We start from the raw sequence: 22,361 nt of genomic DNA, 5'->3' as shown, positions 1-22,361 counted from the left end.
TAATTAGCAATTTCTGATCTGCACACAACTAAAAGATGTAACACAGAAAGACAATTCATATTTCTGTGGCCAAAAGTTCCAACTTACCAGGGTCATCCTCTTGAACTGGTCAAAACTTCAGTTTGAACTTCATCAAATCACAGTTCATGAGAAGTTGACTAAGCCATGAATCTGCTGGCCTGTGTCACTTTATTTCTGTATAAGGAGACACCCACACCCTCTCCCTTTTGTACCCTGAGTTACTCATTAATCAGTGGCAATAAACATAACGAACAAACCCTTAACACACCATGAGTTTACAGGTGAGACCCTATTGGGAGGTGAATAATATCATATTTTCCTATTGACCTGTAGCTACATGTGACTGTAGTATGAGTATCCCAGTGGTCGAATTGGTTTCTCTTTGGAATATAGCCAAAAGTATAAAGAAGGAGTCAGAGACCTCAAGAACTGTCTTCTACCTTCTGACTCGATAACAGACAGCCTCATTTGCATAGATATTGACACAGATGTACCACTACTGTGACATTATGGAAATCCTTTGTCTCCACACCACAAGCTACGTATTTAGACTGGTTATATAAGGCTCAGGCATTGTTTTTTTTTTTTTTTTTGTTTCCATCTACATAAAAATGAATGCTTCTAATAATAGATACATGATTCTAACTGAGGTTCCTGGTAGCCATGGCAGCAAAAAGCACAGGGTGGCATAATTTATCTTGTAAATTCAAAAGAGCATTTGAATTTGTCACAATGCCGCGCTGCTTCTCATTCAGACTTGGGTTAACAAAAGGCCTTTGTTTGAGTTAAATATGCTTATGGCTCTGTGGCTCTGTCTAAGACAGCAGGTGTATGTGTTTTGTGATTGTGTGTGCGTGCATGTGTGTGTGTGTGTGTGTGTGTGTTTGTATGTGTTCATTGCATCTGTACATGTATGTTCTATATGTCAGGTTGCAGTCATAAATTTTCTGCAAACAGTCATAGTCATATTCTTCTTTATGTTTGTGGTTTAGAAGGAACCTCTGCTGATAAGTGCCGATAAGTACTCAAACAAATCTAATTGGTTTCCCAGTGTCAAGTTTGATGGTCATGTGTGCTCCCTAAGCCTACGTTACTTTCCGTTCAATACAAATGAACTTTCTGCTTAGTTTTTACAACCAGCGTATGTATATAACTTTGCCCCTAACATCTTGTTAGTCTTATGAAGTGATTTGAACAAAAGAGGAAAAGGAGGTTTGTAGCTTTGCACTACCACTTAGTGGCCAAATAGTATATTGCAACTATATTTTCTATAGTGGTGGGGTCACTGTAATTCAATATGGATGGTTAACCCTGTTTATCGTCACTGTCTGGTTTTTCACCAGACAGTGACGATAAAAAATAAACGATAAAAAAAAAAAAAAAAAAAAAAATTGGTGATTTTCTTGTTTTAGCTTAATTTGAGTATTTACATGCTCCTCTATGGGTTCAGAAAGTTCTACAACCCTTTTTGGGTTAGGAAAACTGTACACAATAAATTATGTAAACTGAAAAAATATACAGTCATCAACCTGGTGAAAAGACTGTTTTCCCTCCTGAAAACTTGATATTATGGAGATACAAGGTTTTGGTTCGACAGCAGCGCCATGCTTCACTATTCATGGGGTTCAGTACCTGAGTGGACATAGTTGTAGGTGCAGAGAGGTCATGTTTTATGCTCTCTATCTCCCTCCCTCTCTCTCTCTCTCTCTCTCTCTCTCTCTCTCTCTCTCTCACACACACACACACACACACACACACACACACACACACACACAAAGTCTCTTTCAGCCTCCTTTTTTTGGAAGCAGGGGCTTTACAAGGGACTCATTCATACATTTTAATCACTTCTCTGCTCCCTCCCTCCCTGTCTAACGAGGCAGAGCCGGAGCCAAACCAAGCGGGTTCCCCAGAGGGAATGTGAGAAGACCAGGTGTGACGTGAGGTGCTGAGGCAGGGAGCTGGACGATTTGTATTCACTGATCCACTAGTGGCCTGTTTGGGAACCTCTCCTGCGTCACAGGTGATGTAGGATGGGGGTATTCCCGTGGATCTTTCCCACCCCTTTAGCTCTGCTGGATGGGAGGCTGTTTGCAGTGAGAGGCAAGGCACACTGTCATGATGGACTTGGAGTTCGTAGTTAGTTGATCATTTATAGTTAATAGTCTCTATGAGAAGTACAGCTTGCTGAAATATATGAATATTTTGAAACTCAACAAATAAGGTAAGAGTATAGAATCAAACAAAAATGGTCTTATTGCTGTTTTTCTACCATTTTTACCCTCCAGGAAGTAATAGTAGGGAATGTTGAGCAGTTTTTATTGAATGTTTGTTTGTGTAACTTCACTTATGTGAAGTTACACAAACAAACATGAGTAAAATTTGAATTGTAATGTGTTTTAGAGTTTCAATGTCATCGTTAACACATGACAGCACATATTTTTGCCAAGCTCTGGTTTCAGTGTAGCAAGATAAAATGAAACTGTCTAATTATTCTAGGTTGTTCATCTCAGACACATACTGTGATATAATTTGCTTTTTATAATACAGGACAATGAAAAGTATGCCCATGGAGGCTTGTCTTTATGCTGCTTTGCTCATGGTAGGTTTCCATTACCTCTTTCATTTTGAGACCTTTTCTTTTTAAGGCATGCCAAATCGTTTCCCTGTCTCCTCCTGTGTCAGTCTGTACCTGAGGATTATCCCGGGCTTGTTTGTCTGTAGGTCTGGTGTGTGCTGGTGCAATGTGAGCCAAGCTGTGATCAGACAGAGTTCTTACACCGTAATGGCACCTGTGTTGAGTGCCCTGTGTGTGGACCAGGAGAACAGCTCGCAGAGGTACACAAACTCACACACACATACACACAGAATACATAACTCATATAGTGCCTGGAGTATTATAGCAGCATCTCTTTCCTTCTTTCTTCCTGTCCATCTCCAGTGAATGATTGTCCCTATATTGTGTATCTTCTCTCAGGACTGTGGCTTCGGGGATGGTGGCGAGGGCGTCTGTGTGATGTGTGCAGCAGGGAAGTTCAGCCCAGAGACGAGTGTGGCTCCCTGCACTCGCTGTACTCAGTGCAATCTGCTGAACCGCCTGGAGAGGACAGCATGCTCAGCCACCAGTGATGCCCAGTGTGGACGCTGCCTCCCAGGGTGAGTAGGCCCCATAGTGCCTGTCTGGAGCTAATTAATAATCATTAGGAATGTGGATTGTTGATTCAGTTCAATTCACAATTCACTAGATGTCAATTCAGCTGATTTTTTTTTTCTTTTTTTAACAATTCAATTCAATTTGAGTTTGTCTAGTCAACAATTCAATTCAGTATGTTTTGTCAAAATGTTTATTTCTGTTCATTTCGGTTTATTTCTATGGCACATTTTGTACAAATGGATGCAGCACAATGTGCTTCACAAATGAATGAACACTAAAATATAACACAAAATATATACATATAAAATACAACAAAAAATTGCATACAAAGATATTAAAATAATACAATAGTAATCCACGTGCAATAATATGAGACTCTCATTTTATATGTGAAATTTCAAAAATTAGACAACAGTATTTCTTCTACTTTATTCATTCAATGAAAGAATGAATTTAAAAAAATTGCAATTCATAGTATTTAGTTAGATCACCATAATCTTAGATTTTTTAAAAATTAACAATTAGCAATCAATTCAAAGCATTTCATATCAATTCAGGCCAAAGTCAGAGCAAGACATTCTATTTATCTCTTTTAGCAGATTGATTCAGTTGAATCAACAGAATTCGTAACTGATTCATCAGTGCAAAAATGAGTCATCAACTCCTAATAATCAGCATTTATCTTTGTGTTTTTAACTTTCCATGTGTGCCCTACATGTGTGTGCTTGTGTCTACAGGTATTATGAGCTCAGGAGCATCACAGGGGAAATAGAGCTGTCTTGTGTGCCTTGTTACCACATGGGTGCCGTCCGTCAAGAGTGTTTGCTTTTGGCTGCTCGAGCCTCTAAAGCAGGTAACAACCGGAGATTAAATCAATGACTGATGTAGAACTACATTGCAATGTTAACAAGCCTCTGTTAGTAGTTTTTATTGACTGCAAGTTTTCCAAAGACATTATGGAGGTTATAACTTCTGTTCACTTGCAGAGATTGCAGTCACTGAGCGCAGGGAAGGTTTCAGTGAACTCACAGAGACGAGTGAGTAACCTTATGCATCTTCAAGGTCACCTTTTCCAGCTCAGACATTAGATCTTAATATTTGCATTAGATTTTAATATTTTTTCTCCTTTTCCACCAAGGGGCAAAGAAAGGAACCATTTCAATGGTTCTGATTGGGTCAGCAACAGCTGCCTCAACTTTTGTGGTGGTTCTGCTGCTTTGGGCCTTCCTGCTGACTGCTGAGAGATTCAGTAAGTTAGACATAGTGCTTATGCCATTTGTATTTGTCTGTCTGTCTTTGCTCAATTTAATGGGATCATATTCTCCTTTGTGTTCAGAGCAGGTGCCTGACTACTGCTCCAGGACTGAGAGGATATTCTCTGGAGTGGACCCTCAGGACTTGCCTCTCTCCAGCACCACCGAGCAAACCATTAAACCAATAGAAGCCCCTACACATGCTTTTGGTCCATCTGAGGATCCGCTCAGGTACCTTACAAATAATGCCTCATGGAGCAGTCTCACATAAATCATACCACAGAACTCATTTAATTTATCTAACTCTGTTTATTAACACATTCAATTATCTCTCCACCCAGAGGCCTGAACTCACTGAGCCATGAGAATGAGGTGCACCCGACTTCGATTGTCATTAATGTCACCACCAACATCAAACCCTCTGGTCAGAATGCAGATGAGGAGCAAGGAGGCAACTGCTACTCCACAGAGGAGGTATAGTGCTCTGATATATCTCACTGGGTAGAGCATGCCTCTAACAATGCCAAAGTTCATGCTTCAGGCTTAAAAATGTATGCACTCACAAATTTGCAAGGTGTTTTTGATGGAGATTTACACCAAATAGCATATACATTTTATTAAATAAGAATTCCTCCTGCTTATTGTAGGAATGACTATTGAGAATCACTGATACAATTATAGCTACTAAACATTTTCCTCTTTTCTATGTCAATATTAGATGGAGCAAAAACTACAGAAAATATGGGAGGTTGCTCAAGGTATGTTTTTCCTCCAGCCTTTACACCAGACACTAGACTAGGATTTTAGTTTGGGTGGCGGGGCACAATACTGAAGTACGTGTTGGTCATTTCTGCAGTATTTGTTGTTGATTAATGTTGTTCTGCCTTGGTCCAGGTGAGGGTATTGAGATACTCAACTATGATACAGTTCAGGACTTGTCCCTGCTGTTTGGCTCTTCTGACAAAAGTGGCATGTTGAGGAGACTAGGGCGGTCTTTGGGTGTCCCACCTCAGGTCCTCACTCACCTCCAAGACTTCCAGGACCTCTTCCAGTACCTGCGCACCTCTACCTACACACTCTTGCCCCAACTGGCCCAGGCTGCTGCACTCCTACCAAGCCCTGAGGCTGTTGCACTGATACACCGAGCTTTGGTGACCAGATGACCAATTAAAACCTGGAGATGGTGATAGCATGGCCCTACTACTCCACAGCATTTGTGACCTACTTTGCATGAGGTCATTGTTACTAGGACAGTCTAATGCTCCTAAAACTTACTGCTTTGGGCTGAGTGCTACATTTTCCCCTACAGAAATGAACTGAATTTAGCGCAAAAATGTGTTATTACTGCAACGGTAAATAGTGGGCATGAAAACAATACTTGTGAGTAAACTACTGACATTCGTTCAAACATTTTTTTCACTTAATTGTCCGCTATATTTTGTTTTATGTGAAGACTTTGCTTTGTACTGTGTGACCTGAATAAACCACTTACTGTTTTTTCATTGGTGTCACATGATTGAATCACTGAGGTATATAGTTAATGTCAAACAATCATTATTTGTGCTTTCAGTGTTAAATAACACTGTTCTGTATTATTCAGGCCATTGCAACTGAACCCTGCATGTGGTGTTCTTCCTGTTTACCATGTAAAATAGATGAGAGGCCCTCTGGCTAAAGCATGTGAGAGGGGCTAGGACAGAGGATGTAGTGTTGATATCAAGAGAAAGAACATAGAGCCCTGGGAAAATGTGTTGCTCCTTTATTGGGAGGAGTTCACCGTCTAATAATTTGCCTTGATCTATCCAGCTCCTCAGACTCCTCCGCACCTTCAACAAGGTAAGCTCGCCATTTATTTCCTTCTATAAATCCTCTTGACACTACATCTGCCTGCAGAGAAGTTGGAGAATCAAAGCCATCTTGCATACAAATGAAAATTTCTTTGTTGGCCACAGTGAAGTTTACTTTTACTTCCTTGATTTTAACTTCCATTCTCACTTCTCTGAAAAGTCTCTAACTCTTAACATGTTCATGTAAAATAAGTGGTATGATTGCTATGCATGAGAAATTACACTTTAATGTGTTTCATGTCACAGCTCAAGGTCAGGCTGAAGCGTCTGATTTTATTTGTTCTGCACTGGTCTTCACTGCTGCATGAAAAGTATGCCTGTCTCATGATTTCTGGGTTGCTAAGATTAGTATGCAACACTCAATTTATTAGCATGCAATACCACCTATATCCACGCTAGGAGACGCACTTGGCTATCAAAGCAATTTCCCCTTGGGTGTTTTTCTCTGCATGTCCACTTTAGATTGTCTATTAAAAAGACTAACCACTCAGTAGTTGCTAATAAAGCACCGTATCAACCTCGATCTGCATACATGGGCGGAGCCACCACGCACAAAGACTGCAAAATGGTGCATTCTCGTCAGACGTGAGTAGGCCTAACCAGCGGGAATAAAATCAACAAGTGACTATTAAAAGCAAAGAAATGTTCACATGCCAAACACATTTTTTGCAGTTGTCTGTGGACTTTGATTACTCTTGACCATCTTTTCACACTGATGAAAGTGGCGAGCTGTAGGCTATGTCTGAGTTTATAGTTTGACAATCCTGGCAAGCTTGTGTGATGAAAATGGTTCATTCTGTGTGTAAATTGTGTCTAATTTCTGTCCAAATATACTCCGAAAATTCTTTTAATTGGAAAATATCAGCAACAGTTGACCACATCTAACAACTTTACACTGAAGACGACTTCGGTCCACTGCGCTTCCTGTGAATTCCGGAAAAGGGTTGGAGTGAGAGGTTACGACTTGTTACCTATCTTTGATGTCCACGTCCCCGTGGTGTCCTACCGGTTGCGATGTGTTACGCGCCTTTGGTTTAGAAAAAACAGAGAAGGAAAACTTCATAGAAATGGCGGAGGGTGCAACGTCTCTCAAGGGCTTGCGAGCTCAAATGGGTAAGAAACAGACTGGCAGTCATAATTATTCATGAGCTGACTGTTCTTAGCAGTGTTGTAATTACTTTTAAATGTTTGCGGGCATAGTGCCGCTAGTAACCGGTTTATTTGAACGTGCCTCAACATAACGCGGTCAGCCTTTTGGCTAGAAATGTTAGCTAGCTGGCCGGTTATTTGCTGACAATGGACGGGTGGAAGTCCTGCAACTTGTTTTCCTCATCAAACATTTTCTTTTTAGCCAGTAATCGCCAGACTTGGTTCCTTTGAATTAAAGTTAGATGCTTTTTTATTAACCGCTCTTGCTGATTAATGCATTTGCACTGTTTACCGAATCAGCTAGCAAAGCTCAGAAATCAAACTGGGAGTAGTTAGCTGTAGGCAGTGAACATTCGCTAACGTTAGTTGAAATAGCAAGTTAACTCATTATTTGTAAGTTAAAAGCCATTTGACATACAAAAACTTAACTTTTCTGGCAGCATAGGACAACCTAGCTCAGTACCAGCTTTGCAAAAGTAAATAAATAAACAAATGTTGCGTTGTGAGTACCAAAGTCAGGCCAATCAAGAAGCCACATCAAAGTTTGAAGGGTTGGTACATCAAGCCAATGTTAAAAGTTAACGGCAATAGTTAAGATGTCTATTCTGTAGCTGAGTTAGTTAGTATCACTAGCTACGAAACTTAAGCCTAAACTTACTCATGGTTTTTGATTTATTGTCAAAACTGATGATCGTGCGACTTCATCTGCAGTTCAGGCAGCCTATTAGTGGTGTGTGCATAGTATTTTTCCAATTCTAGTTAACAGTAATCTGCAGTAACCGTTATCAAACATGTTTTACCCTCAGATCAGCAACTTTAACACATTGCATCGGGAATTTCATAGCTTCCTGCTTAAGACTGGAAGTCTTCTCTTCCTCTGTAGTTCGGGATACAGAGTGGTCTTCCAGTTATTGTTGTATTCATTAGTCCCCAGTAAAGCTTATGTGTTGACATATGGCATAGCCCACTCCACTGTCTCGGGAGGGTAACTATATAACAATGTATGACCTGGATTTTAGATAAAGCAAGTTCCAGACACTGTACTGTTGTAGCACACAGCTCTGATGGGAAGATAAGGCTGCAAGTTCTTAACTTGTCTGTGATGCAGTGATAAGAGTTTTGGTTGAGCCATCAGCCCATACTCATCAAGTATGCGAAAATACATGTGCATTTTTGTAAATAATATAATTTAGGCCAACTGTAGCAGCAGCGCTTCTTAAAATAATGTCACTTCTCAGCTGGCCTCTTCCTCATTTGAAGGCAGACTTGTTTACTGTTTTCACCATGTCTGCATCAGGGTGCCCGAATGCCCAGTTACTCTAGCTGCAGTTGGGCTGACAGATTTTTTATGTTGTAGGGTATGAAGGATTTTTTTTTTTCTGCATACTCGGTGTGGGTGTAGGCCTATTTTATTCCTGGCTAAATCTGGGCCTTAAGTAGGTCCAATCTTCCTGTTTCCCTCCACTTTCCCATTCAGTATTTTGACACTGGAAATTACATCCACCCATTTTCGTGGTTTTGTTAAAATATCCAACCAGTCTGAATTGATGTGAAATGTTGTGATCCTGGCTTTGTGTTGAGTTTAGAAGAGAGGTTGGTAGTGGGTGTTTTGAAAATTCCTAACCACTCTGTGCAGAAGTTCCCCCAGCCTTCAGCCAGAGTACAAGATTGAGAATAATAAAATAATGTCTGGAATCTCGTCCAGTCTAACCTAAACTGCTCATATGCATGGTCATCTCCACAAGAATGTGAGCAAGGAGTGAATGTATCCTGCTATTATGAAGGAAGATCAGATGCCTGCAAGTCACACTGCAAGGCTATCCTGATCCTGGCTCAGCCTGTGCTACTGCAGAATTAAAAGCATGAAAAATATTTCTGGACTGGTTGGATTTAACCAAATAGGAAACGGACATGCCTTAATTTCACTGTGTAGTTTTTCAGAGCTGTCCAGAGAAAAAAAAGTTGTGCTTCTCTTGGACAAATCTGAAATGCCGCATCACACACACACACACACACACACACACACACACACGTGAACATGCACATCAAAGATTTGAATAACAAATATTTTTCATTTGTTTAGCCTACATCTGGAATTAGTCTGTCACTCATGCAGTTTTATTTTACTACACTGTATCCATTCTTTGGTATTCTTATGTTATTGCTTTTTTCAGCATGCCACAGCAGATTGTAGTGTTTTATATTGTATCAGAATAGTGCTGCCTTGACAATACATACAATAATATTTGCATATAACACATGCACGTGTGCACAAACACAAGCGTGCAAGTTCCCTGTCAGCTTTACTTAATAAGAGTGTGAACCACCTGGTAGGGAAGCCTCCTGAGCCAGAGTCAGGGGACCCAGTGAGTATATAGCCTGGGATGTGTCATCATCCTGCTAGCACTTGAAATAGCCAGGGCTTACCTTTACATGAACATGTCCCCGGTAATCCCATAGAAGATTTGGTGTATTAGTGTGTGCGTGTGTGTGCATCAGCTGTGTTCTCTGAAGACTCGAAACATTAAGCAGTGTGGACACTCGCTACCCAAGGCGCTTGCAGTTCTACCACACTTCCAGACACAATTGAGGCTGCAACTAGAAGCTGGAACTAAGGGGAGGTGGCAGCAGCCTGACCTCTTGCCTCTTCAGTGTAGCATGTGTGGGAGGTATGTATTCACATCAAAGAAGGCCAGAGGTGCATGCAATGGTTGTGAGCTTTTCCTGAGGGTGTTTGTATGTGGATTTGTCTGAAATTGTGCAGTAATAATTCATTCTCAGACAAATGCTATGTTTTCAGGTTGCTACTATTGTAAGCTGTTCTGTGTTAACATGTGGCCAGAATTGTTGTGATCTATTGCAGGCTGGCCTGTTTCCTGTTTATAGCTTCCCAGTCTAGCCTGCAGAGCAGGGTCATCATAAGCCCCCTGGTGAGAGACTGATCTTTACTGCAGCCATAATAACCAAACAGCCTGCAGGCTGGACCTCAGCTTTTAATGTGTTTCCAGTTGTGTCAACATGTAATGCCACCTAAGCCACAATCTCTGCGCTAGTTGCGATAATGTCACAGATCAGGCTGATGTCGAATTAATGGTCAGGGTCAGTGCAAGCGATGTGGCCCTTATTTATAGCTATTATCTTATTTCTTTGACAGTTTGAGCTTTTGGTCTCAGTTTCCTTAATCGTTACTGATATATGCTTATGTATGCAAATCTCCATAGTGATGGAGAGATGAGAGCCAGAGGCCCCTTCTGATTGGTTATTTTCCCACAGTCCATCAGGGCACCTGGCTCTCATGAGGTCTGCTGGGAAAACAGAATATCATCTCTTGGCTCATTAAAGCTTTGTTTGTCAGGGGAGAGCGTATAGTTCTGCGTATTTGCTTTAGTGACAGGTACTGTTGCCTGACGTCGCCAGATTTTGTCATACAGATCAGGAGGCTCAATAAGAGTGAGCATATCCACTGTCTCTGTCACTCACATAGGTTGCTTGGAAAATTAGTTAAATCATCACAGAATCACAATTAGCATGAACTGAAATGTGGTCATGCTGTGTAAAAGGTCAGAGACTGAAAGGCTTGTTAAACCGGATATATTGCAGTTAGTAGGGATCTGAAACCGGGAGCTGAAAGACAGATTCCATGTTTTTTAGCTTGGCAGTACTGTTTTTACTTACTCAGCCCAACTCCTTTCCTGTCTGCTCTGAATTCCCTGTCCCCCTGACCAAAGGACTTTACAGTTTGGCTGCCTCAGATTGTTTTAGGTCTAAGTCTGTTGTCTCCTTGATGAAGATCATGGGACTGACAGGTAATATTTGGTTCTTCTCAAATTATTCACTTCATGTACTGTAATACATTGTTGAGGAACCTGTTCAGTTTGTCAGTGTAAATAGTATTTCCTTAATTTTAAAGTCCCCCTCTAGTGATTTGTTAAACTCCTAAAAAAAAAACATGAAAAAAACATCCCTTAATGCCTTAAAACTACTTAAATGTAACCCTGCACCTTGCCCTCATTAAGAATGTGTAGATCTATGAATATGCAAATCGTTCCTGCACACTGCCCTGTCTGCTTGCACAGCAGATTGTAATTTCTATTTTATCTGATACTCTAGCCATCTGAAAAGTAATTTTTTCAGTAAATCTCTTATTTACATTAATATTGTTCATGTGAAGTAGTCATTTTGAGTTTTATTAATTAAATAATGTATATTTATTTATTGAAAAAATAAAATACTCAAGCGACGAGTAGGGCTGGTGCTAATGACGTCATAAACCTGGCTTGTGTGAATGTGGATTTTTGAGCTTGTCTATGTCCTTACGTATCACTGTCATAATTTCATTATTATCATTTCATGCTTCTGTTGAAAGTTGCTAAATTAAATGTGTATTATTGCGCAGCCCTACCATGAAGTACATAGTTATTGTTTGTAATTAGTCATTTAGTCAGATGGATGAAACTTCAAAGCTTCATCATTTTCTCCTTTCATTCAACTGTGAATCATCTCATTTGAAAAGCTGTTTCTTTGTTTATATAACCTTGTTGAGGCACACTTGTTACTGTCTGCCTCTCTGCATCCCTTAGCAACAGTTTCCCTGTGACACAGAGAGCCTGGCTTGGCATGACCCGCTTTTCCATAAAGATAAGGATGTGTTTTAACTTTGGGTATCATGCGTACATATACTCCAATAAAAGAGCTGCTGGTTGCTATGCCCTCTCCCCTCAGTAACTAGTGTTAGTGTGATGAGAGGATTGGTGGCAGTTTCATCTCTCCATGTCCATTATTTAGCATCCCACAATCCACATAATAACACTTTTGAGATTATGCTTACAAAAAACTTATCCTCTGCACTAAACATAAATATAGGACACACATTGCACAATGGTATGCTGGGGCAGCTGTGAGCTACTTTTTAGCGTGATATTGTCTTTGTCATATACTGATGCAACAACTTATAGGCCCCATGGCATGAAAAATGCAATTTTCGTTGTTTTTGATAGGGGCCACATAAATACTGTCCCATGCATTAAACCTGTGATAAATGGAGAAATGCACACAGCCCGTTCTTTGAAACTCTCTATTTAAGACGAGCGGACAGCACCACCTCCTTTCTATGTCACACATACGGCGAATCCGCCCACTTAAACTAGGTCCTCCGCTCCCCAGGTAACAAGGTAACAAGTTAGTGACATGTCCAGCAAATGTTGCGGCACCTTAGACGGATGCAAGGAGACTCAGGTTTCATTGCACAGTCTTCCAAAAGAAACACACGTTAGAGACCAGTGGCTGATGGTCATTTTTTCCCGGGTCCCGCAGGATTTTAGTCCAAATTTGCTCGTCTGTTCAGCTCATTTCAGCGCCGACTGTTTTATCAACCTGACACAATACAATGCCGGTTTCATCTGTGGTTTGGGATCTGAGCCGGGCTCAAACATGTACGGTCATACAACACGCTCAGAGGTAGCCATGACAATCACACATAATATAGATCCATATAAGTTGATAATTCCCATTTACCGGTGAGTACCGTTGAGCAGCATAGGTTTCAGTTACTTGCCTGTGATTGGCCCGACCATATATCACTCAGAAAACAGTCAGCCAATCATTGGAGAGGTGCTGATTCTCTCTTCTGCTTGGCTAAACAAACCGTGCTGCCAGAGCTCCAGGAGAAAGGCAAGAGAGAGGAGCTGTGAAACTATATTTAGTGGACCACAGGTACTCAAAACCATAAATACATCATGCAGGAATATAAACAGTTAAAATAAAACCCTGGAAAATTGTACAGCATGGGGCCTTTAAGTTACCCTTCTGGGGATCAGTAAAGTAGTCCATCTATCTATCGATCAATCAATTGATTGGTTTGAAAAGAGGGCTTGTGACTGGAAAGTCACCGGCTAAATCGGCTGACCAGCAGGAAAGTGTGTTTTTCCTGCTTTAAGTTATGGTGTGTATAGAAGAGCTGTGAAGAAGGCAGTCAGACCACATCTGTGACCCCAATCAAAAGGTAGTCACCCATCATTTAACCTATTCATCAGTGCAGCTGGCTGAAGGAGTCTGACATCAAAAGTGAAGTGACCTTCTACAGTGCTACATGAGATTAGCTGCAGACTTTGACCTTCTGTAATCTGCTCCAACCTGACAGCACTGATGCTGCTACAGAATAAATATCAGTGCTCTGTTAAGTGCATACCCTGTTCGCCATGTTTTCTCACTATGTCACAGTCCCTCTGATATCTGGCTTAATCATTGGCAGATCTGATAAGTATCTTGGAGGATTTAGAGCTGTAAGTCCTCATCATGGCATGATAACTAGAGAGGAGAGGATGATATATTGAAATTTAATATATTGCAGATAGTGTTGCCCAGTATATAGTAAAAATCAACATCACACTATCAACATGTGCAGTATCATGTCAAGAACTTCTGTAAAAGTATGCAGTATTTTGTTTGTGCTGTGGAAGTAATAGGTATGTCTCTGTGCTTGCCATTAGATGAAAGGAAATGGGTAGGTTCAGTTTAAGGTCCGAGTGAACCAGGTGCAAAGTGGGTCGTTTGCCGATCACCTCTCCCTCTCGCTGGATGTTTGGCCTCTAATAGTGCAAAGGTTCACTAAATGAGCCAGCCCTATGTGAAGCGTATCACATGACCTCTATGTGTGCCGCAGGTTGTTGGAATACTGAAAATACATTTTTAGCCATAGCAGATGGAAAGATTTTTCCCTTTTGCATTTTCCAAAGGTTTACAGTTATCAAAATTACAACATGCCTGGAAAACATTGTAATGTGATATTTTTGTCAGCATTGTGCACCTGGAATTGCAATACAAAAATATTACAATTACACTTTATTCAAGTCCACCAACCACAAAGGATGTGGCTTGTCCATCACAGTTTCAGATATTTGCTCTTTGTAACGACATAGTTAAATGGTTTATGGCCATATTGCACTTGGCAATATGGTCAAGTGCAATATCCAAATCACAGGAACTGCAGTTTGTGATAAAGGTAAAATGTTTGAGAAGACATTGTTGTAAATAAAGTGTAATGGTGCTACGTGATGCTCTAGCCTACAAATTGTCCAGATGTAAGAAAGCATGCTTGTTTGGTACACACCCTATCAAAAATGACATTATCATCATTTTAATCATTTTTTCGAGGAAAATTAAAATTCTGATGGCTCCTGCCAACATAGTGAATCATGTTGCAAAGTTAAATGCAATCTGATTTTTAAATGTTTTTTTTTTTTTTTTTTTTTTTTTAATTTATTTTGCGATATCGTTCAGCCCTAGTTTATGTTCTAGCAAGCCAAAGCTGTAAGTAGGACGACTTGTGGCACAGAATAAATGTAATTCTGCACAGTCACACTTTTGTGTCATTTAAAATTTATATCAGATAGCCTAGATTTTGTTGACATTTGTTCAAGTCATTTATCATATTGGGACTGTGTGTTACAGTCCAATAAGTACTCCAACTCAGGCAAGTATTATCTACCTGCATAGGAGTTCCAGGTACCTCTGCTATGGTCTGGGATTCTGGGCACAGCTTTGTTTTTCTGGTCTTCTGTTAAAGTATACAGTGATTCTGCCTCAGGGGCCATGGTGGACACCTCTCCCCTGTCTTCACTGGTTACAAGAGATGTGTCACGTTCATTGAGGAGTTCATTTAGTCTTCTGCATCTTTATCGAAGAATGTTAAAATCCCTATCAGGAAGGAGCTGGTTTGTTTTCTTATTGCTTGTTGTTTCCACTTATAAATCCATATTTGGCTCACTCTGTGTATATCTGACTCTTCACCTCCTTATGCAGTATTTACAGCCCGCTTCTCAGAACAGACAAAGCATATTTGACCATCAGCTGAACGAAACAGAACCTACTGCTCGATTTGTCAGGGTCAGCTCATGTAAGAGGAGCCCATTGTCACCGCTGCTGAGAGAGAATAAGAGAGCAGAGTGTAAGGTCATCCTTTCTTGTCTTGTCTCCCTGCTGAATGAGGGAGAGGCATCACTATTGTGCTGTACAGTTGGTTAGTGTGGGATTGTCTGCTCTGTGACATTGCACTGCACAGGCCAGTGTGTTATTCATCTTGACAGACAAATCCCGTTGGCTGCATTTAGTTTAAGTTTCTTGCAGTGTCCTATGTTCATACTGAAAGTGGCTCTTATTGTTTCATTTGTATTTCCCACATAATGGCTAGCTTGTGGATGGACTAAGTTTTGTTCTTTTATTCATCTAATGCCCCTTTTCCACCAAAAAGAACGTGGTGCTAGTTCGATGCTGGTGCTAGAGCTGGTGCTTAACTGGTTCCAACAAAGAACCGGTTTGCTTTTCCACCGGTCAAGAGCCAACCGGAGCCAAGTCAGAGCCACGTCATTACTTCAGTGGGAAACGTGATGACGTGGGTGCGCGAGACGCTCGCTCAGAATCACAATAACCAACATGAATGAATGAATGAATGAATGATACTTTATTAATCCTTTGCAGGAAATTACATTGTCATGGCAGCTTCATCACTTCAACACACATAAAATTGCACACTCATACAATACAGTGGTTGCAGCGTCTCTGTATCTGTCCGCCCGTACTGTCCTGAAGCCAGTGAAACTGATCAGTGAGTCTCTTCCCAATACAGTTTCTGGCCCCAGGTGTAGCAGTATCTGGATTTATTAGCGATGCAAATACTGCTTGTGTCTTTACAAGCCTAAACTGCAATCCAGAGGCGAAAAACACAATTATTGCCGGCTACCCATCGTATTCGTGGTCGGAACGAATGACAACTATGTTTAGTTATAAAACGGGTGGTTCCCATCCTTAAATATGATTGGCTGAGCCGCGTTCCATGCCGTTGTAAAATCAGTGCAACCCACGGCTTCTCAGGGCTTGTTGCTTAACTACGTTTATAGCGTTCGCTGTTCCCGTTTGGGTCTGTAACCCCGCCCACCAATGACGTGGTGGGTCGCGTCATCGGTTCTCTCTCTGGCTCCTGTTTAGCCGCTGCTCGAAGTTGGTGCTTGCCAGGAACCAATTTGGAACCAGTTTGGCCCGTGCTTGGGCGGTGGAAAAACAAAGAACTGGTGCTAAGTCAGGCACTGGCTCCGAACCAGCCCTGGAACCACTTTGGTGGAAAAGGGGTATAATTGATTTGGTTATTAAAGAAAAGGGCCTGCAGTAAGCGGTTTCAGAACCAATTAACAATCCTGAAACTAACCTATTCTTTATGTAGATTGTTGTACCCCTAATTATGTAAACCTATAGTGAGTTGCTAGGTCCAACCATTTTGCAGCCCATTTTCGTTTTGTCATCAAATTTTGGCCCAGAATGTAACTCTGCCCGCTTCTCTCTCTGCAGCATAAAACCAGTGCGCTCTACCTCTCACTTCACCCCCTGCCTTCTCTATTTCATTTAAAGTGTTTCTGAAACTACACATTCTGCAGATAAACACATCCAAAGTTCAGGTCAGTCATTTTTCCAGAATGCGTCGCGGTTACAGAAAAAGTTTATTCAAAGCAGGTTTTTCCTTCGTCGCTGAAAGTTTGCAGCTTCACCAAATTTTTGAATTGGGGGTCAGAGACAAAATAATCTAAATAATCCTACAAAACCATTGAGAGTGAAATCTATCCCTTATTTTCATCTTTTGTTTTTTTTTTTTACCTTTTGGTTTTGTACAACCAAACTGTCATGAACCCGGAAATAAGTCTGACTTTGTTTGTGTGCAAATGGAGTTTGAGCTCTCAACACCCTCTAGTGGTCAGAAATTACTTATTGCTGCTTTAAAGCAAAGTTGATGATTTTTTGTTGTTGAAGTATGCAATTAATTGTTGCAGTTGAACTAAAATTTCAGTATACAGTCATGTAGAATTAATTCTGCAGCCTGAGAGGGAGAAGACTTTCAGACCATTGAACCTTGGCTCAAGTGTTCATCAATAATGTGAATATCACATGACTGACGATCCCGCTGCCTCTTTGTCAGCAGTCCTGAAATGCTGAACACACACACAGGGGGAAAGTGAGCAGGGATAAGGCTGCTACCACAGCTCATAGAACTTGATCACATCCTCCATTTTCCTTCCTTCCTGTCCCTATCTTATCCTATCTCTCCGCGATTACATTTTGCTTTGTCTAGTTATGGCAGAAAAAGTTGCCACTGAACCTGCTGGCTGAATGATGATTTATTTGTACTTATAGCCTCTTTGTATCCCCTAAGGCCACAGGTGCTGGGTAGACAGACTGTGGGCATGAGCAGTCCCAGTGGTTGCACTAGATGAGTTTATGAGGATTTAGAAGGATATTATGCTATTCATTAAGTGGTCTTAAGCCTGTGTATTATCTTTGTAAACTTCAGCACCTTCCTGCAGGGTTGTGCGGACGTGTTGAACTCTTTAATTGAGCTTTAGAACATAACTTCTGTAAAACTACCAGAAAACATTGTAGTATTTCTCACATTCACCGCTTTGTTCTTGCTACTGCTGATCCCTCCTTTCATTCACTTTCTAGCTTGCTAGACCACTTCTCTCTCTCTCTCTCTCTCTCTCTCTCTCTCTCTCTCTCTCTCTCTCTCTCTCTCTCTCTCTCTCTCTCTCTCTCTCAGTACTGCTCTCAGCTCTCTTGCACTCTGTCTTTCTCTTGTCTTTTTATCTCTGCCAGGCCATGTCTGGGGGGGATCATGCGTTAGGTCAGGTGTGTGTATGAGTCTGTCTGCAACTATTGTCGCAAACTACTGGACCTATCAGCCTCTTTTGTGCACAGTAATGACTGCATGATGATGAACCTCATGGTTGCAGTTATTCAAAATGTTGTTATCGCTACTTCTGTATTCTCTTCTCATTCACTGTCTAGCTCGCTGCTCTACCAGCGGTGGTCAAGTGAGGGTCGCTATACGCTGCTCCCTCACTTCATTCACTGGCTAGCTTGCTTGACCACTGCTATTTTTTCTCTCTCTCTGTTTCTCTCTCCACAATCATACAACTGGGCCTATTGGCCTAATATGTTTTTTTTTTTTTTTTTTTTAAACCTATTGAGCTTTGTGTTTGCTTCAATCGCGGGTGAAAACGCATGTTGCGTTTTTTGGGCTCAGTTTAAAAAATACACTGCTGACTAAGAAAGTCAACAGAACACAGGGCAGACACACTGGAGAAAAACACTGTAAAACGTGTCAGAGGCTGATGTAATCTGTTAACAAGCAGGGGTTAAAATAGGTTAAATAGCCGGATGCTTCATGACTGTAAAAACATGACAGATATTGCTGTTTCATACATTAGCAGACTAATTTGCATGATCTTTCTTGGTCTTTAGACCGCTATGGAAACGCAGACAACAGTAATCTGAAGGATCCTTTAAATTCCTTGAAATGTAGTCCCTTGGAGTACAGCTAATTTGGGTGAAAAACTGCCCATAGGGACAGAGATGGAGAGAGGTTTGTGCAGTGAGAGAAGCGTGTGTCTGTGTGAGAAAGAGACCTTAATAGGAATTTTGAATTTTGCTTTTTTAATTTGTGTTCTTTTTGAAACGTGGTTTCTGTTGACAGCCATATGACTTCTGGTAAACAACTAGCAATGGCTCGCCAGCCATAGGTTCCTGACTACTGGTATAATGTGTATAATAAAGTAAAACAGATATGCAGAGGTAACATGAAAAAAAGCAAACTTGACAGGCTTTTGGAGTTGTACAGTAATTTAATTTGTAATTTGAAAAGAATTTGACAATACAAATGGCTACTGAGTCTCACCTGAGTTTTGCTCAGCACATAGGGTAGCTTGATGCACTCTTCTAGTGTGAAATGAGTCGGAAAGCCAACAACAAATTCTAACTTTACTTTAACATTCAAACGAAGAGAAATGTACTTCCCTTGTGTTGGTATTTTCTAGGATTTATGCAAGTCCTTTACAAAGTCCTAAAAAGTCTAAAATTCTATCTGAATTTTAGGCCTTAAAATGTCTTAAATATGATTTTGCCAGATCCTAAAAAATAATTGGATTTTAACGGTTATTGTACTTTTATGAAGTTAGATTAACTTCAGCTTCATTTTTTAAGTGTTTTGGGGAAAAATTTGTATCGATCACGCTGTAACAAAACTACAAAACGAAACCAACATCGAACCAATAAACAGTAACGCAAACTGTGCAGTCTGGTCAGAATTTATCTGAGAACACCCAGCCAGTGTGTCACGTTGTGTGTGAGCTAGCGTGGCGTCTCCACTCAGACTGAGCTCAGAAGAATTTAGCCTAGTTTTTGTACACACACACACACACACACACACCCTGCTCGGTCTCTCACTGCACACACCTCTCTGTCTCTGTCTCTGTCCCTATAGGCAGTTTTCCACCCAAATTACCTGGTACATTTCAAGGAAATAAAAGGTTCCTTCAGCCTGTTGTTATCTGTGTTTCCACTGCGCTCTAAAGACCCGTGAAGATTAGGCAAATTAGTCCACTGACATGAAACAGCCACTACTCTTGTGTACATTCAATTCTGTGTATGGCCACATTCAACTGAATGTTCATGTTCATGTCATCATACTTTTTTAGCCAGAGTGGACATGAGATAGGTCTTATGTTGCATTCAGAGTGGACTTAAAAAGTCTAAAATTTAACTTGTTGAAACCTGCAGAAACCCTGAACATCTTTGTACTCTCTAACGCTACAGTGCTACATGGTAAACAAGGTTCTTCTTCTCGAGGGCATCTTCAGTTTGATGGTGAGCTTATGTGATTTGCCACCGCAGCATGATGTGCAAAAGTTGATTCAGGTTTACCGTCATGTCAGACAATGATGGCTTTTTTTTTTTTTTTTTTTTCCTTTTTCCTGAACCCCATGTGGTATGCACACCCACACCCCATATGCACTATCCCCATTAATGCTTGAAATGACTGAGGTTTTTCACACATTGCCGGATTTGGTCTGAAGGCACCCTTAATGTGTTGCCCCTGGAGCAGGTAGGGGTACTATCTTGTGGAGAACATGTGTTCACTTGCATGTATGTGTTCAGTTCATTTTGCACACAAGCTCGACTCTAGAAAGCTCATAAGGGTTTGATTCCAGAGATTTGTCTCGCAGCAGACCATCCCTCCTGGCATGCCGCAGAGAGCAGTGTATGGCTAGCCACTGGGCTGACCATGAGCTGGGGGTTATGCCGGCTGGCTGAATAGCTGGATTGTTCTGTAGCTTCAAATCCGTTGGATCTCTCTAGGACTGGCATTCCTATAGAGAACAAACAAAGCACAGAGGAAAAAACGGCTGATCTAGACTTTGCTCGGCTTGTGGTTCCAAAAGCACTCTATTTCACTGATATGATTAATATTCTTGCTTTGTTAGACATGACATGATATTGCTGTAACTAATGTGTTTGTGTGTCTTTATTTCTGCTTACAGCTGCAGCCGCACAGGCACAAGCAGAAGAGCGGCGCAGCCTAGCAGGGAACAGCCCAGGACCTACAGCCAACTTACCAGCTAAACCTCAGGGTTCTAGGCCAGGTAATCGACAACCACACTAAATTACACACACACACACAGTGGTTCTAACACGTACTGCCCTACCTGCTGTCTTATCTTCAGTAATCAGACTTATTTAAAGTTACATAATTCACTTCCACCACCTTCTCATTAAGGCTTACTGTAGTTAACCCTCAGTCATCATCTTATTACTGTAACAAAGGCAAAGCTCATTAATGGTGGTCACATGCACACATGATTGTCAGATGCAAAGCCCTTATGATACTGCGAGCCATTGTAATCCACTACCATGTCCTTTGCATGTGCATTACTACACGTGTTTGTGTGACTAATGAGAAGTAACCTGTGTGTGTGTGTGTGTGTTTGCAGTCATTGACGGCGCCGCACTTAGAATAGACGACCGACTGCGAGTGGCAAAGGAGAGGCGAGAGGAGGCGGAGAAACAACAAGGTAAGACAGAGATTCCAGTTTCTGCTCTGGTTAGCCAAAGCCACCTGAATCTACCCGGCTGTAATGTATAATTGGCAGTGTCAGAATGCATCTAGAAAACTAGGGAATATTTCTTGTCAACACAGGAAGTCACATCTTTGAAGCAGCAAAGCATGTTCTCAGTGGGTGCATATATCCTTAGGGACATTTTAGCATAACAAGGGTTGTGCATAAAACCTAGGTCCAGATGAAAAGGTCCTATATGGTTGCAAAACACTATTCTGTGCATTATGCCAGAATCATCTTGCACTATTAGCAATTTAATAGGTTCCTAAACTGATAACATGAGGAAGTGACCTACATGAAGTGGTCATTTTATGTAGCACAAAACTCCTTAGACATACTTTGTTTGTTAGTTGGCTAGTTTGTTTGTTTATGTATGTATGTATTTATTTATTTAGTTAAAGTAAAGCTAAGTTAACCAACATGCTCCCATGAGTTCTAGTGCAGGCCTGCTGATAATGACATAATGCCAAATGCTGTTGCCTCTTACTTTGCAGGCATGGTCTGTGAGCTGCTCACAGATAACAAAACAATATGTGTCTCTTCTCTTGTTCATGCACACATTTGATATCCGTGTGTGCCAATGTGTGTGACAAGCTTTACAGAAGTCTCAGATCCTTGAGCGGGAGCGTAAGGCCAAGCTGCAAGTGGAACGTCAGATGGAGGAGCGTCAGAAGAAGCTCGATGAACAGCGCAAGAAGGAGGAGCAGAGACGCTCAGCTGTGGAGGAAAAGAGGAAGCAGAAACAAGAGGAGGAAAAGGTAGCTGCAGGATCAGCTTGTGCTGCAGGCCTGTAATCTTCAGGGCTGTGCTTGTATTATTCTTATATTAGTCTTCCTTTCATTTAGCTACCGTGGCCACACAGGAAGTTTGAAGGTGTTTAAAGAAAAGTCAGGACTAAAAAACTGTAATTCAGAACAACTGTCCAAATATCATGATAAATATCCAAGTAAGACCCATTGTCATCCATTGGAGCTAATCCTGGAATATAATAATAGACCCTGCAGCC

General features: G+C 41.1%; 2 protein-coding genes across 14 annotated transcripts in view; both read left to right on the top strand.

Annotated features, from left to right (window-relative positions):
• Window positions 1-2,213: 2,213 nt before the first annotated feature.
• Window positions 2,214-5,719, top strand: LOC115367016 (tumor necrosis factor receptor superfamily member EDAR-like). Its single transcript, XM_030062708.1, has 11 exons — window positions 2,214-2,242; window positions 2,569-2,620; window positions 2,743-2,856; window positions 2,996-3,174; window positions 3,910-4,025; window positions 4,159-4,209; window positions 4,311-4,421; window positions 4,509-4,656; window positions 4,767-4,899; window positions 5,144-5,183; window positions 5,320-5,719. The coding sequence occupies exons 2-11, from the start codon at window positions 2,573-2,575 to the stop codon at window positions 5,586-5,588; spliced, it is 1,209 nt and encodes a 402-aa protein (XP_029918568.1). The 5' UTR covers window positions 2,214-2,242; window positions 2,569-2,572; the 3' UTR covers window positions 5,589-5,719.
• Window positions 5,720-7,252: 1,533 nt separating this feature from the next.
• Window positions 7,253-22,361, top strand: part of map7d3 (MAP7 domain containing 3) — a 37,491-nt gene continuing 22,382 nt past the window's right edge. For 12 of the 13 annotated variants that reach the window (XM_030062665.1, XM_030062662.1, XM_030062658.1 and 9 more), the window contains exons 1-4: window positions 7,273-7,385; window positions 20,780-20,881; window positions 21,230-21,310; window positions 21,950-22,113. In XM_030062665.1, coding sequence (XP_029918525.1) covers window positions 7,340-7,385; window positions 20,780-20,881; window positions 21,230-21,310; window positions 21,950-22,113 — 393 coding nt within the window. In that variant the 5' untranslated portion in view covers window positions 7,273-7,339. Of the gene's footprint in view, window positions 7,386-20,779; window positions 20,882-21,229; window positions 21,311-21,949; window positions 22,114-22,361 lie in introns of all 13 variants that reach the window. The other variant, XM_030062655.1, reaches the window with a different exon arrangement.

The sequence above is a fragment of the Myripristis murdjan genome, chromosome 10, assembly GCF_902150065.1.
Source record: "Myripristis murdjan chromosome 10, fMyrMur1.1, whole genome shotgun sequence".
NCBI lineage: Eukaryota > Metazoa > Chordata > Actinopteri > Holocentriformes > Holocentridae > Myripristis > Myripristis murdjan.
This window is presented reverse-complemented; position numbering and strand designations above follow the sequence as displayed.

Excerpts from the sequence above, each read along its gene's own strand:
- LOC115367016 (XM_030062708.1), top strand. The coding sequence starts at position 2,573 with ATGAAAAGTATGCCCATGGAGGCTTGTCTTTATGCTGCTTTGCTCATG. Across the intron at positions 2,621-2,742 it reads TTTATGCTGCTTTGCTCATG|GTCTGGTGTGTGCTGGTGCA; the intron begins GTAGGTTTCCAT and ends GTTTGTCTGTAG. Across the intron at positions 4,657-4,766 it reads CCATCTGAGGATCCGCTCAG|AGGCCTGAACTCACTGAGCC; the intron begins GTACCTTACAAA and ends CTCTCCACCCAG.